At 40.0% G+C, this 17,502-nt stretch overlaps 1 protein-coding gene across 8 annotated transcripts in view; it reads left to right on the top strand.

Moving 5' to 3' along the window:
- The first annotated feature begins 9,209 nt into the window (after positions 1–9,209).
- The window catches only part of pax7a (paired box 7a), a 59,287-nt gene continuing 50,994 nt past the window's right edge, over positions 9,210–17,502 (top strand). For 2 of the 8 annotated variants that reach the window (XM_055916385.1, XM_055916392.1), the window contains exons 1-4: positions 9,210–9,740; positions 11,050–11,324; positions 11,865–12,009; positions 12,228–12,356. In XM_055916385.1, coding sequence (XP_055772360.1) covers positions 9,656–9,740; positions 11,050–11,324; positions 11,865–12,009; positions 12,228–12,356 — 634 coding nt within the window. In that variant the 5' untranslated portion in view covers positions 9,210–9,655. The remainder of the gene's footprint in view (positions 9,741–11,049; positions 11,325–11,864; positions 12,010–12,227; positions 12,357–17,502) is intronic. The other 6 variants (XM_055916394.1, XM_055916395.1, XM_055916399.1 and 3 more) reach the window with 3 other exon arrangements.

Consider the following 17,502-nt stretch of genomic DNA (forward strand, 5'->3'; position numbering starts at 1 on the left):
AACAGCTGATAGTGGCTGCAAATAACACAGTGTGTAAATGCAGTTAACTGTAAAATATACCCAAGCTAAAATATAGCTAAGACTTGAAGGTCCCCTCCGGTGGATTGGACCAGACATTGGGCTTGATGAAAAGACATGAGTCAATGGTCTCCCAGAAAGAGTAAACAGCCCATGCCGACTCAGAAAACAGAGAGGTGGGTGAACTGACTCCGCGTAGGACCAGTACGCCAGTTCCACACGTTCAATGGAATAATGTTTTAACCAGAATTTCTTTGCCAAATATGCATTTTATCAGGCAGATTATTGAGGGGGGGGGGGGGGGGGTGCCAAGGAGACCAGATGAAGCTCCACACTCTCCCATGACGCCAATTAGATTGTCTGTTCTGCTAACATTTGCGTTTCACATCTTGACAGAAACCACCACATTGTCCTCAGTGTGATTTACAAGACATTTTAGAGTTACATTTTAGTAATTTACGTTCTTATCCAGAGCAACTTACATGAGCAATTAGGGTTTAAGTGCCTTGCTCAAGGGCACATGGACAGAATTTTCACCAGTCGGCTTTCGGTTACTGGCCCAAAGCTCTTAACCACTAGGCTACCTGCCGCTGTGTTTGCAATACGATTCCATTAGATTTTCTCTAAGTTTGTGCGCTACGGGAGCTTGAACTGAATCAGGACATCATCTTCTACGGAAAAAGACAGAAATAGATCATTATTCTTTTGGAACATAGTCACATTTTTGAGGTTCCATATTTTCATAACTTTACTCGAGAAGTATTCAGATCCAAATCCACATGTCTCTCTATATATGGCCAAGACCTGAACGTTAAGTTAGTCTCTTTAGAAAGAATCCCTGTCATAACCAAAACTCCTCAACCCTTTTCAGAGTGATAAACATGTTTAATCAATAACTCCCCACATCAATAAATGTCTGACCATCTCATCAGTTCATTTCAAAGTCTTGAGTCTGACTCAGTCCCCTGCTGTTTTAATTGTCTCTGTCCAGCTACAGTGGTGCCATCCACCCTCTACAGACCCATGGGCCCAACAGAGACAGACAGAGGGGAACTTTGGCTCTCACATGTTGAGGATCAAATTATGTATTTTTCCACAGAATGATCTCTCAGATGGATTCAGTGAGACTAATTGTGTCAGCATGCAAAATGGAAGCTGTTACTTTCATCTTCATTAAACAAAGGACTTGCTTTCTTCCGTTGGCTTTTTCAAAGAGAGGCTTCCTTAACTGATTAAGAGCAAAACACGACTAGTCCATCACATGCTGCTAGGAGTTTGTTGTTGCCTCTGACTGTCGAGCAGATCATGCTGAATGGATGCATCCATCTCTAAAACAGCATCAACATCTTTATTAGACTATTTGTAAATGGACATGGTCACATGGCCTTCTGATGTCTTCTGGTGTACATGCAGCACATCTTTGAGACAAATGTTTTAGGAACATGTACTTAAGTGCAAATGCATGAAAAGAACAGATAACACTTTAAAGAGCATTGGCATAACAGAAACATCCATTATCCAGGAGGTGAATGAGAGCTCCATTGGTTTGTGAAGGCTATGACGAACATGATGGTCCCTTTAGTTTAATCTGCTTCAGTCTGAGATGTGCCTGTAGCCTGGAGTGGTGCAGACAGTAGCTGATCAGTAGCTGGTCTGCATAGTCACAGCTTGTTAAAGGGATTATGTTTGGGGAACACAGTCCACTCACTTCTCCTCAGGGGTCAGGGGTCACGACCTGCTCACCATCCCAGGGTCCACAGATATCTGCTGGACGAGGGGAGGCTGCGGAGCAAGGCTGGTTGATTTTGAGAGAGGACGAGAGGATTTGGCATGCACATCAGAGCATGGTGCCACAGCATGGGGTTCTTTCACATATTGTATACACACAGACACACACAGACATGCACACGCACACGTCTATTTGTTGAACTGTACACTATATTCACAATGTGGTACACGGAGCACATCATTTTGGTTTATAGATTGCTGCTTGTTTATCACTGTTGTCTTACTGATGCCTAAAAGGTATGTACAATGTGGACAATTAGCTTAGTTGACCACTACAGCAGGTTACACACTGTGGTGAAGGGAAGTGGAGTTTGATTAGATTTTCAAATTATACAACTTATTAATTAGCCAATACAAAAACCACTCAGGATGTACACTGAGTGTACAAAACATTAGGAACACCTTCCTAATACTGAGTGCCATCCTATTTTGTCCTCAGAACAGCCTCAATTCATTGTGGCATGGATTCTACAAGGTGTTGATGCGTTCCCCAGTGATGCTGGCCCAATGCTTGAGTGTGAAAAACCCAGCATCTTTGCAGTTCTTGACTCAACTCAATGCGCCTGGAACTTACTAACTTACCCCGTTAAAAGGCACTTAAATATTTTGTCTTTGTCACGTTCCTGACCGGTTTTCTGTTATTTTGTATGTGTTTGACGGTCAGGGCGTGAGTTTGGGTGGGTAGTCTATGTTGTGTGTTTCTATGTTTGTTAAGGGTGACCTGATATGGCTCTCAATTAGAGGCAGGTGGTTTTCATTTCCTCTGATTGAGAGCCATATTAAGGTAGGTGTTTTCACACTGTTTGTTTGTGGGTGGTTGTCTCCTGTGTCAGTGTCTGTGTATGTTACACCACACGGGACTGTTTTTTGTTTGTTCGTTCGTTTTATGTAGTCAGTTTTCCTGTTATTGCGTTCTTCACGTTATATGTAAGTTCGTGTCCAGGTCTGTTGACTGCGTTTGTTATTTTGTAAATTCTCAAGTGTTTCGTGTTCGTCTATCATTTAAATAAATTCATTATGACTGCATACCTCGATGCGTATTGGTCCGACCCATGCTTCTCCTCTTCAGACGAAGAGGAGGAGAGCAGCCGTTACTGTCTCAAGGCTCAAACATTTTCTAGCCTGTCTCCTCCCCTTCATCTACACTGACTGAAGTGGATTTAACAAGTGACATCAATAAGGGATCATAGCGTTCACCTGGATTCACCTGGTCAGTCCATGTCATGGAAAGGGCATGTGTTCCTAAAGTTTTGTACACTGAGTATACGTCTCTTGTATTAATATGCAAAGGGTTTTAGTGGAATTTATCAGACATCAACCAAGAGAAATTAATCAAATAGGTTTTAGATTTCCACTTAAATTAGTCACAGAAATATTGTTTGAAATATTCATGCTCACATGCTCTCGGAATGAAATCTCATGCTTGCTCAGATCTTTACTTTGTGGTTTAGCAGTAATATAACTTTAATAAACCAACTCTTACTTGGCAATTATAATTAATTGATGGCCTCTTTAGAGAAGAAATGAAATGGTGATAATAGAATAACACTTTAAATATATACAATATATGGTCTAGGTCAAGATTCCGGGATGTGTTTGCAATCATAAAATGAGAGTGTTTACTCAAATACAAACCTGCTCAATGTTTGATGCTTCCATAAGTTATCTTCAATTAGGCTTTCAGTGATACAACAAACAAAACACTTAGACTGACATGGTCCTCCTCTGGTCAGGTTTGTGTCGTCTGAGGCTCCTGGCAGACAAACCAACCGAGTTGTTATCTGAATGGCTCTGCAGGCTGTCCTCCTACTCAACACAGCAGGAACAGCCAGGGCTTGTTTTATACCATTTATCTGTTATCGTAATGCTCGTTTGATGGTGTGATGCAAATCATCAAATAATTGGATATATGCAATTAAACAGTTTATGGTAAAATACCTTGCTTTGCAGATCTATGGGGAACAGGCATGATACCTCCACAACACTATACATACATTGCATTTGGAAAGTATTCAGGCCCCTTGATTTTTTCCACATTTCGTTACGTTACAGCCTTACTCTAAAATGTATTAAAAAAACATTTCCTCATAAATCTACACACAATACCCCACAATGACAAAGCAAAAACAGTTTTTTTGAATTGTTTACTAATTTATAAGTACTCTGACCCTTTACTCAGTACTTTGTTTTAACACCTTTGGATGCAATTACAGTCTTGAGTCTTCTTGGCTATGGCACTACAAACTGAGGAGTGGCTTCCATCTGGCCACTCTACCATGAAGGCCTGATTGGTGGAGTGCTGCAGAGATGGTTGTCCTTCTGAAAGGTTCTCCCATCTCCACGGAGGAACTCTAGAGCTCTGTCAGTGACCATCGGGTTCTTGGTTACCTCCCTGTCCAAGGCCCTACTTTCCGAAGGCCCTGTACACTAACAAAACACACACAGACTAACTGGAGGGGCTATTTGAAGTGGAGTTATAATTGACAGTAGAGCGATACTAGGGCAGCATTGGACTGTGTTAGTGTTTAACTGAAGAGGACAGGTAGGCTCTGCCACAAGGCGATAAGGACCTTTGGCTATGCCAGGATCAGCTTGTTTGTGCCTCTGTAGGTTGTTTAGTGAGAATAAAGGACAGCTATTCCTCTCTTTGTCAGTGGCAGGATGTTAACATCCCACACCTTACACACACAGATAGGAACACCCAACTATTTTCCAAGTTCAAATGGCCTAAAACAAACTAGTTGGGCAGGTTCTTCATCTCCAATGCTTCTGTCTACTGCCAGTGACATGTCTACTGTATACCAATCCAGTGAGCTTGTTATGTTATGATACGACAACAGGATTCATGCAATAATGAGCAGTGACAGGATGTCACCCACGCTGCCATGGATCACCCTCCACCCCCTTCATCCCCCACCCACCCACCCACCCACCCATCCAGCTGGTGACACTTGCTGCCTGACTGATGTCACCTCCACTCCCCCGCTCCTCTCTCCTCTCCTCTTGGGGGATAGTGATGGAGTTCACCTGCCCTCCACTCCAATCTGTCATGGTCATGTCTATCTTGTGTGCCTCATCCCCTCCCCCTTATGATGTGCTTTTGATTTTGATATTGACATTGTTCAGTGTCTCCCTGGAGCCCGTGTCTGTCTGTACTAATGACATGAGCATCTCTGAGCAGCACCCTCTGATTAATGAAAGCACAAAGTTTAGAAAGCTGCTCTCCTTTACTCTTACAAGACTGTTTTATATATACGCTCTCTCTCCGCATCCTGATCAAATAATTCCCACAAGGAAGCAATAAAACATTTGGATAATTCCAAGCAGATGTGAACATGCCTCAGCAAGTTAACAAGATTCCACTGGACATGCAGAGCAGAGCAGACAGCGTCACAGTGTCAGAACTGCAGAACCACGTTACGTTCTCTGGGTGTGGGAGGGCCGTCTCCTGAGTCTGGGTCTCCTGCCAGTGCTCTGCAGCAGTCACACCGGTCTGAACACAGTCCAGGCCACAGAGGAGAGATAGAGACCGCTCTACCGTTCTATCACCTCTATATGGACATGACATATTTTAGAAGTAACATTGTTGTGTTTTTCTTCAACATGATCATTTTCACATACATCAAGTATATCTCAAAATTAAAGAAACAGTGCATGCAAAGTGGAGCCCACAAGCTGCGTGAGAAGTCAGAGACTCCAGAGAGAAACAAATAGAGCTTTGTAGTATGAAGGAGTCTTTTCTTATAAGAGAGTAAAATAACAAGAAGCTCTATGATTACTGGTTAACAGTATATCTTGTGTTTTTCAAGTTTTGGACATTGGTAAAGGACCCAAGATTTGCTATTTTTCTTAGTGGGAAATAGTTGAATTGGTTGTCTATCCAATTTTGTTTTATGTTGCAAATATATTTTTCTCCTTTGCAGTGGGTAGTGTACACTATACAGTGTACAATTTGTTACAATTCAGTAATGTACACATTTTCACACCAACAAAATGATAAGCATGCCATATTTGTGCTGGAGATAGACGTTTATATGAAAGAGAGAACTGCACTGGGAAAATAGTAATATTTTAGGGAAGTGACACTTGGAAATTAATACTAACAGACGGTAACCCCACAAGATTAAGTGAAGCTTTATTCATGCAATACTTGACTTTGTTCAGAAAGATAATGGTTAAATAGGCAATGCCTCTCACCAAAGGTTTTCTTTGTGTACTTCCAACATGAATAGCTAAATATTGTACAAGGCACACTATGAGTTGATGAAGGAGGGAGATAGGATGCCTTGCAGAGAAACAGCAGTATTTACCTATGAGCTAAAAAGAAACTTGGGTAATTGCCATGTCACAAATAATGAGGCTATGTAGCAAAGTGTTTGAAGAACAAACCCCTGATCAAGATAAGATTGGAGACAATATGATAAAATGAGAAGTGTTCTCTGGCTTGTGAATTTCAAAAAGAACAAGTGACAGTCCCTTCTTGGAATCAGATGCAGAGAGAGGGGCTGGATGTGAATACCCCTGATGGTAAACATGTTGTATAGCCTGGAGGACCAGTGTCAATCAACTGTCAAAGGTCACAATGAGACATCTTTCTCTGGACAAATACCCAGTATCCCCCTCCTGTGCTATGGCAGGAGGGCAGACAGAAAGGCTCACCAGAAATGATCCTGCATGTAGTAGTGTGCTGTACTTTCATCAGCCATTCGTTTACCTCGTGAATATAAGAGCACATAGAGAGGTGTTGTAATGTGACAACATCGTCGCCCACTAGCGGACAAAGCTCACCTCATTGAGCCATCACGCGCCTAAAAGTATTGAACTGATCATGCAGCCAAAACGAGAACACAACGATTGTGTAAATAATATAGCGCACAATGCTTAATTTTCACTCAGCTAAAAAAAAGTCTCAGGTCTTTTGGTGTCATGGCATGTCACGAGTTCAGAAAATAATATTTTATGAGAACTCTCAATTTTAGTCATGTGGTTGAATTGTGGTTGTGGATGCAAATAAATGTATTGAGTGCTAATGCATGGCTGGTTATTTCGGCAGTGTAGTCCTGTTATTTTTACATAGCCCTTATTGGAAACCTAAAAGCAAGTGGAACAGACAAAACACACAATTGTATAAAAGATATTGCCTGATAGTGTTGATATTCACATTGTTAAAACTATATTATCTGTAACATTGTTTTAAATAATATGAATCATTGTTATTATCATCATGGTCATCAGCATTTTTCTTTTTGCATTTGATTTAGGACCACACTAAAGAAAGCCAAAGTGAAGATGGAAGAAAATGTGAATGTTCACTGTTTATTGACTTGTTCCATAATATTTTATAGGAATTTCAAAAAGGCAAAGACACAAACTTGAAAGGACACTTTAAGTAAAAAACATACTGAAGCTGCCTTACATTATCCAGAGGTTCAAAATACACACTTGAGGGAAGTTGATTTACAGACATCTCTTTATCGAGAGAGAGAGAGATGAGATACTCAGACCTTGTAGAGGGGCTGCCGAAGTTTCCATCTAAAGAATGTTTTTCTGGAAAACGCTTTTGTTTGGTTTTCAAGTGATTGATGCTTGACTTAATGCTCGGTGAGTCTTCCCAGGAGGGTGAGGCGGGCTCTTTGTGCCTTTTTATCCCATGTGAAGCAAACCAAAGCGGGAGAGTGAGAGTCATAGCTATTCGGCAGGGTACCAGGTCCTCCCCACCGGCGCATCTGCATGTGAAATCGCCATTTCACCCCTCCACACTCCCTAATTGTTGCAAAAATTATTTGTGAAATTGCCTTCCACCAGGAGTGTTTTCCACGGCGATTGTCACACAATTTTCTATGCACGGCAGGCCCACAGAGTTGACACACGCAACTCTTTCTTCCTTAAGAATGTAATAGTTTTAACCTATTCATTTTATTACAATTGGCTTTAAGCTATTGCCATTCGAAAGATCCCTCTTGTAAATGTTCTTTATGCCTACCTGTTGTTATACTACCACAATGGGTGGTAGACTATACCAATAAGCTTGCACGTATTACTAAAACGATTTGACATTCTTGACAAGAAATTTTAGGCCTAATGAAAGTTAAAATGTTAACATCCAAAATGACATTTCTTAACCTATATTGTGCTATTGAATTCCACGGATGTCCGTGGAACCTAGGCTAGCCACAGGTGTCATCTGCAGCAGAGAACGCTGATAACGAGGAGATCATACTGAATTAGCCTTTGCAAAAATGTCAAAAATGTGTCTTTAATAATGTAAACTGTGCGTCAGATGATTTTGAATTATACATCCCTGTGAGCTACTTTCAATAGAAATCACCTCTAATAGCCTATATCTGTAAATTAACTTTTTTAATGACTTTATTTATATTTCTTTATATTATATTCCATGTGTATTGTTTGAGTGCGTTGTACATACAATTTCCCGTCAGACAATTGTTTCAATTCATTAAATTACAATAACTTAAATATGCAATTGAAAAGTCGTTGAAACAGATATAAACCAGATAGGCCTTTACTAATCCCGATTATTGGTCATTGCATGCTTTGCAACTCACAGTTAGGCCACTTATGTTTCGCTTGTTGGGCCCCTTTCTACGATTTATGAGGGCAAAGTTCCCTTTCAATAAATGAATGCAGCTTATTGGTGTGGTCCGGCGTCATAGCCCGCTGTGCCAGATTTCTTCAAGCTTGCTAAGACACCTCAGTCCCTCAACTTAAAGGTCCAATCCATCCCCATGGTAATGTGGGTAGCGATGCGCGAGGGAATAGAGTTGCTTTTGGAGTATTTAAATGTTGTCTTGCCCTTTAAATGTAGTCTTTTTCCTATAGTGTTACACCTCAAATCAATGTCTGTTGACCTGAAGAAATAATTTCAACCTGGAATTTAGGTTACTAACGTCTGTCTTTTAGACACACACACACACACACACACACACACACACACATACACACACACACACACACACACACACACACACACACACACACACACACACACACACACACACACACACACACACACACACACACACACACACACACACACACACACGTATACACATACATACAGGTATCCACATACATAAAAGGTGATTTTATGAATGTTGATGTAGCCTACAAACACACATGTAGATATGTATTCATAACATTCACACATCTTCTGAATGATTGATTCACGTGTGGACAGAGCAGAGGAGTCGTTTTTTATTCAGGTACAAGGATTACTATCACATCTGTTTAGTTTAGTTTCTTTGTTTTGTAAAGTAAAGGTAGTGATGCAATGAATTGAAAACGAAATGTGTGCTTCACGTCCTATGCCGTTGTGTGATTGGTCGGCAGGCCCGTGGCTATACCCACTCTCCCATCATGAATAAAAGAAAGGCCGTCGAGCCTATCGGCGGGCTCTACTGTCTCCTCCTACAACGTGCGCCAAAGTTGGCCACTTACACTTTCAACCAGCAAGCAGACGTTATCAAAACTAGCTGTTGACCACTAAGTATATCAAGGCAAAGAATGAAATAACCTTTGCCCATTTACACATTCGAGTGCAAGGTGTATCCCCTCCCTTTACACAGCACAAACCTCCTCACTATTGGGGTCTTCTTTTACCCCGGCATTTCTCTGCATGACTAACATCACCACTTTCTATGTTGGAGGGGTTATAGTATTTACGAGTTTCTCTGTCTGGGACTACGATTTATAGTTCGAAATTTTTTATTCTTTTGAGAGAAGACATTTCGTTACATCCTATCCGCAAAGACCTACATTTTCTTGTCTGGACTTTGCGCGAGTAAGAATTTGGTACCAGTGCCCACTAGGTGTTTCTCCAGTAGCTAGAATGGCTACTTTACCAGGAACAGTGCCTCGAATGATGCGCCCTGCGCCAGGCCAGAACTACCCCCGCACCGGATTCCCTTTGGAAGGTATGTCATATTTTTTTACTTGGAAAATCTTTCTAGAGAGTTGTAAGAAAAACAAACTCGTCAGCTTGGAGGCAGGTTGTAGCTCATCTTTGTCAAATATTAAGAAATATTAGGCAATTGTGTTTTCAATTTTTTGTAGCTCATCTTTGTGATATATTAGGCAACTGTCTTTTCGATTTGTCTATTGATTTACGCCTACAAGGACATTGCAATTGTTGTTTTATATATCAGAATAGACCGTCTAACATTGCTTGACAGGCCTACATGTTGATTCTAGAGGTATAGGACTACTTTTAAAGTATAATTTATCATGTTTACTTTATGCAAATGTTCAATGACAATATGGATGATCAACATTTGACTTCATTTCATTTTTAATGCGTAATATACCTATCCTCCTTATTGAAAAGTTACCAAACCAATGGGGACATTGTTGCTAAGATAATTGTATCAGCTAAATGATAAACTATGCGAGGAAATACAAAAAATATCTTAGCATATGCGCGGAAAAATACCAATTTGTATTTGCATGTATTTATGGGAATCGTTCCCAGTCACAGCGAGTTCGTTCGTGCTCAAGAGCTTTTAACGAAAATACACAAAACCACGTAGCTTGCAAGTTACTGACGCTCCAGGATTTGTTGAAGTATCCTGCTGCTACAAATGGAAGTAAAATACACAGCAAAGAGATAGCTCAAAGGATCACATCAATATTTGTACAGCATGACTAGGAATAATCAAGGTGGAAAGTGTCACACTCTTTAGTGCCTCTTGAATGCGAAATTGGATGCTCAAGTGCTCTATGGCTGTAATTATACATCCTGCCAACCAGGCTGACTGGGAATGAGTTTGTCTGCGTTCTCTAGTGAGAATGGTTGGGCTGTGGGATATGTTTGGAAAGTGCCTACATTATGGTATATTATCATAAACGTCACTGCTATTCGGCACGTCCATACAATTATTATTAGGCTAATGTATTATTATCATGGTTGAGACGACGACAATGATTATTATTAATATTATAATTATTATAATTATCATTATTATAGGCGTATGTGAGTAGCCTATCTGAATTGATTGCATTTGATTGTCAAGAACTATACAGGCCTAGGACTACTAATTTTGATTTTAATTATTATCTATGTGAAATAACTTTCAGTAAGATATCAATGAATTATATAGCACCAAACCAATTTCACATATTTAATTGTTTATCCTAAGCTTATTTTCACGATGCCCTCTTTGTCATTGCATTGTTGTCTAACTTGATCTCTTTCGCATTAAACTTTAACAATATCAATATCATCAGGACAATATGCAGGACCTGAATATGTTTATTGTGGAACAGTATCAACCCCCCTGGGCCAAGGTCGGGTGAACCAGCTCGGTGGAGTGTTCATCAACGGGAGGCCGCTGCCAAATCATATCCGACACAAGATAGTAGAGATGGCACACCACGGCATCCGACCCTGCGTAATCTCGCGACAGCTACGAGTTTCCCATGGTTGCGTCTCCAAAATCCTCTGTCGGTACCAGGAGACCGGTTCGATTCGTCCCGGGGCTATAGGAGGCAGCAAGCCCAGGGTGAGTGGAGGACTAGTCTCTACATTATTTCACAATCGACAAATTTCAGATACACCTTGACCTGCCATCCGTGTCAGTGTATCTGTCTTCTTCTTCGTCTTCTTCAGTTATTATGTCACGTGCATTTTACGCACCTGCATGCATGCATGAGGCAACATTTTCAACATAGAAACATTAGTTAGGCCTATAGTCTAGAAGTTATGATTATAGGTATTGCATAGAGTAAAATACATGCAGTTTTGTGTGGGTATGATTTGTGAGGTAGCCTGTGAAGACATGAACCATAGGCCTACAAATCGATAACAAAAAAGTCACTAGGCCTACAATGAGGAAGTCGTCTATAGGCCTTGGTTTGTAATGTCGAAAGAAGGCATGCGCCTCCATTTCAAACTCCCCCTCGGGGAAACAAGTCTATATATCAGCTTTGTTATGTGTATTTGTATCCATATACATTACAAGATCATGTTCTTCATGTGACTTAAAAATTGTTTCGACTTTCCCCTCTCTGTGTTTGGCCGTTGTACATTTTCAAACTCACAGCAGGTAGCAACTCCGGACGTGGAGAAGCGGATTGAAGAGTACAAGCGAGAAAACCCCGGGATGTTCAGTTGGGAGATCCGGGACAAGCTGCTGAAGGACGGGGTGTGCGACAGAAGCACTGTTCCTTCAGGTGAGGCTTCATCTGGTAAGCAACTTTTCCTTCTTATGGTGATTACTGTAAGACTATAGTCTGGTATGCACACATTTGGAATGCAGTTTTTACTTATTTTACTTCTATTTTTGTGACTTCAGAATTGTTCACCTTGTCTTGACATGAACCTATAAATTTGAAGAAATATATCATTCATGTATACACAAAAGTACTAGGACTTCAATGTAATCCAAGGCTTGTTTTGTTTTCAGTGAGTTCCATCAGCCGAGTTCTGAGGGCGCGATTCGGCAAGAAAGATGACGACGACGATAGTGATAAGAAGGATGAAGACGGGGAAAAGAAAACAAAGCATAGCATCGATGGCATTCTCGGCGATAAAGGTAGGCCAACAAAGAAAAACGTCAGTTTATTTAGCTATAAATTGTGACTAAATCGTGTCATTAATATTTGTGGTATTAAACAATAATACAATGTACGGTAGCCTATACGCACACAATAATTCTCTATTAGGCCCATGACTCATTATTGCAATAGCAACATCATCAACAACGATAATTATTATTATTGTTGTTATTATTGTTATTATTATTGTTGTTGTTATTATTACTACACTTTAGTAGATCCTATTCATATTATACAATGAATTATTATTACATTATTATTTGGAGGTTAAGTTATTACGCTTGTTAATTTGGATCAACCTTTATCGTTTTCAACTAGGTCAACAATTTATTTAAAAAAAAATCTATATATCTCTTGGGAAATTCTTATACATTTACGGTAAATCTGAAGAGACTCTCACAAATTGGTGCATTCATCCCTGCTTTTAAGTCCCAGCTAGTCCTTACTCAATTACTCAATTATTTATGTGAGCCTGACGGAAGGTATTTAGCTCCAGAAAATTAATTTGTGTAACAAATTCCTCTCGCGCTCTTTTAACGATCCCCTAAACGACAGCTGACAGTTGACCCATTTGACAATCAATGTCAGTTAGAGGCTCTACATCTCTTGTCAGTTAAACTGAGACGAAGAGGGCAACTTCTCTGCAGCCATATTCCTCTAATACTCATGGCATGCACACATTAACTAGTTTGTAACACACATTTTTCAAACAAACAAACTCTTATTTTGAATATGTTATTTTTAACATGAGGTAATAGGAATGCATGACATTATTGATTTATTTAGCTAGTCTTTTAAGATAACTCAGATTCATTGTTAATTTATATTTTTATATAAGCCTATATGAAACATTTCATTGAGTTAGTAGGTTCGTGCTATTGTGCCACTTGTCAATGCGCTCTCTGTCATTGAGTAGCCTATAGGGAGAGAGAGAAATCACAGTGCTTATACAAACCTTTCCTGAAAGAGACAAAGGTCGCCCTTAAGATGATCAAACATCCTTGAATAGGGTTTAGATAAGAGTTCACAAAAAGCTTTTCCCCATAAAAGACACTGCCAAACTTATTCAAACTTGAAGATGAACTTCAGTCGCACAACCTCTCTCATCCATTGACGCTTTTCTAAAGTGAAGATTCCAAGGTACAAAGGTAAATCCTAGAAAGCAGGGCAGCAAAAAGGGTCAGTCCATTCTCATTCAAAAACCCGCAAAGAGAGAGAGAGATAAAAAAAAAAGTGTGGACAAAGGGCAGGGTAGATATAAAGGGAAAGGAATTATTCAGTACAGCCCGCTGGTAGATAGTTTTGTAATATTACGGAATAGTCTGTTGGAGGAGAAAGCGCATTTGATGGTGCAAAACGGTTCATTCTTTTTTTAATGGCTTGTGTCCATTTATTCATTTAGAGGTCGGACCATTGTGTTTCTTAGCTCTGTATGGTGTGCTTAATCATGGAAAAAATTTGGACTGTCCGTTTCTAAACAGATATGCTTAAAACTTCAGACACATTGACCCATTGTAAAATGTCGATCTCTGATTTCGAAGAGATGTTATCATGTTGCAATCCAAGGTGAACTGTTGCCGAATGTTTAAGTGCAATCTTAATCTTATTGCTATTTTTTCTGATAATTTGTATCATTCTTATTCGATGCTTTACACACGAATTAAAAACAGGAGTCTGTTTACCACCTTTTACATCGAACAATTTAATCGGCCTGCATTCTGATATATTAATTCTGAGATATGATTTTGCTTGCAACAGTGTCACATCAGAATGTTGGAAATGATCGCGTCAGATCTTTCCTCAATAGGTTAACTCAGAACACCAAATGTGCTTTTTAATTCGTTAAAAGATTCGTCTTCTTCCTAATGCAGTTTACCATCCAAATTGCATTTAACAATGTTAAGACTTATTAGAGCAAGTAGGTCTAATGGAACGGTGTCTGTTGAATAGGCGGCTGTGTTGGAGTGGGGTGTAATAGCTTGCAGGCATGGTAAGAAATGTATTTATCCCCAATCAGCCCCTCACTCTCTGAGTTTGAAGCACAAACGTTGTGTTGAAGGGTTTTAAAGCAGATTAAATGTAGCCTTTTATTTATTTTCACTTTCATCTCTGAGCGGGGCTCACAGTGGCTCACCCTGGGCACACATTCATGAGATTTCTGGTTTACTTCAGATATCTTTAGATGTATTACATGTATTTATTTGTTTATTTATTTGTGTATTCATTTATTTTAGTTTTACATCACATATTTTTCCTCTCTGTAATCTGACGTGATAAAACAAGTAGGCTATTTTTTTCTGTAAAATTTCAAGCAAGTTGCAATAGGCTAAGGCTAAATAAGGGTATGGAGATAGATCACCATGGTCTGTTGTACTGCGCTTCCATGTTTGTAAACGGAACGCAGGCTCATTATCTAGTTTTGATAAGAATATCCATCCATATATGCTTTCCACAATTAAAGAGCATCCACCTGCCATCTTCAATAACGCAGAGTGATAGTGAGGGGCTGCGATGACGGTGCCAAGTTTCAATAGGCGACCAACGTGGTGAAGGGGTTCCACAAAACGCCAAACGTGCATGTTCTCAGTCTTGGATATATTGTTTGTGGATGACTGGTCAGACCGCCAGGGAAAGAATGAAACCGTTATTTTAAAAGGGACCATCTGCAATTACTAAACCAACAAACGGTCCTCTGTAGCCAGCATGAATTGGCGAGGTGGAGGCAATGGACACTTCAGAAAATCGTCGGATTACCTGAGGTTCTCAATCTAATCAAACAGAGGCCAGACTGGCTTTATGGGCGTTGGGAAGGGATAATGAGAGAGAGCATCGGAGAGCCACTGTGGTGTCAGGCAATCCGAGGCTCCGGGCTCGCTTTCTCTGTGCATATTCAATTAAATGACCATGGGTGCCGATTAAGAACAAGGATGTTATATACAAAGGGACAGAAAAGAATCACATCATCTATGAGATAACATAAAATGTGTAGCCTTTTTGAAATGACAAACAAACAAAACAAGTTAAAATATGTAAAGACCTAAATAAATAAGTATTACAATTTGTGTGTTCTACGCAGGCGCGCACACACACACGCACTCACGCGCACACACACACTCTATGTCTACGGAAATATAATGTAGTTATATTTCGGGGTCTAAAGCCGTGCTGAATGAGAAGGACAGGGGAATGAAGCGAGAACCCACTTCAAACAAATCCATCTGGAATAGGCTAGCGTGTGAGAGAGATTTAGTGAAAGTATGGGGAAGTTATTTAGCTATTATTTTTCCTCGGGCATTGAGAGTAACTCCATCTGCACTTTCTTCCAGCTATTTGGCTGGGTTGAAATAGAGGGATACCCAAATGTTGGGCAGAGATAACATACCCATCATAGCCCAGACCCTGCGATGTGCTTCACTGCATTAAACTCGGATTAACCTCCCCTTTCCCCGCAGCCCGCTCTCGACACATTTCACTGAAATTTACATTGGTGGATTTCTTGCACACAGAGGGGGCAAAAGCTTAAAGCCCTTGCTACAGCTAATCATATAATCGATTATGATATTATTGATAACAAAATAGATAATAATAATCATATAATTAATAATTGGCCTAATAATAATAATAATTTCTGATTCTAACCAATATATTAATTGCAACTAGTAGCCTAAAAGAAAGCGCATTATTTTGAAACTTTTGAAAATATTTAAAATCAATTATAGCCTACCAAATGTTGTCAAATAATGTAAATTAATTTAATACTATCGTATATTATTGTAGCGTGTAATTTGCTATTTTATGGAAATGGCCAGTCAAAATCACGATAAAGACCATGTTTTAATCCTGGAACCAATCAAACACAGGAGGTTGGTGGCATCTTAATTGGGGAGGACCGGTTCGTGGTAATGGCTGGAGCAAAATTAGTGGAATGGTATCAAATACATCAAACACATGGAAACCATGTGTTTGATGCCATTCCATTAACTCCGTTCCAGGCATTATTATGAGCCGTCCTGCCGTCAGTAGCCTCCACTGCAATCAAATTACCCAAACCAACCACAGTTTTTCATAATTGGAATTTAAACAGGTTTGTTAGGAAAGCTTTTTCTTGATTTTGACAGGACACTGAATTTTGAGTCTCAATACGCGTAAATCAGTTCAATCACTGACAGGCTAAGATAGAATCCACGCTCTCTAAAACGTACACAATCATTTCTAATTTATGTTAAATCGTTTGCACCGAAGCCGATTTCTTCGACAGTGAACGAAATTTAGCAGAGGTCATGGTTTACAAGCGTTTATACAATTAACAGTACATGGACCCCTTTAATAATTTAGCCGCCACTATTTTTACTCTTCGTATTTGTATCTGTACACATAGTGATTTATGTCATGGTTTGCTTTTGTCTTCCCTCGTGAAACTTGAAACAAGCTGAGCAATGGCGGAATGGAATGGCATCTGGAGAGCCCCTGGCATTATTTCCAAACAACCACACGTCAACCGATGGTACACGTTAAACGGATAGATGGCCATTTATACAGACAACCTTTGAACGATTAGGTCTCGATTCGTTCTCTCCTTTGGAGGAGCATTAACGCGCAATTATACCCAATGTTTTTGGCGACCTGTGAATTTGAGGAGGACCCCGAATGTGTTATGTGCAGGATTTTCGTTTTCCGCAGTCATGTTAAAAAGACAAATAAGAGAGAGCAAGGGAATATAGAAAGTAGCCTAGGCGAGGACAGCTAACTGGAAGAAATGGAGAAGCTTTTGGAATTCCAACCTTTTGCTTATCAGAAACATTATTGTGACGGCTCAAACACAATGGTCCCACTGGTTGAATCAACGTTATTTCCACGTCATTGAAATTAAATTACATTGAACGAATGTAGAATAGACGTTACATTGACGTCTGTGCGCAGTGGGGGAGTTCGTCATTGCAGACAACGTTTTCAAGCCTGTCGGTCTATTAATTAAAGCACTGCTTGTCACGTGGGACACGTCCTATCATGCGCACACTTCTTATGATAATGGTTTTTCGATCTCTTGTAATGTGGGATTCTCCATAAGAGACAATCTTTCCTCTCCAGCTACTTAGGGGACATTGAGAAGTGTACAGACGAAGA

This window comes from Salvelinus fontinalis, chromosome 3 (assembly GCF_029448725.1).
Source record: "Salvelinus fontinalis isolate EN_2023a chromosome 3, ASM2944872v1, whole genome shotgun sequence".
In the NCBI taxonomy this organism is placed as follows: domain Eukaryota; kingdom Metazoa; phylum Chordata; class Actinopteri; order Salmoniformes; family Salmonidae; genus Salvelinus; species Salvelinus fontinalis.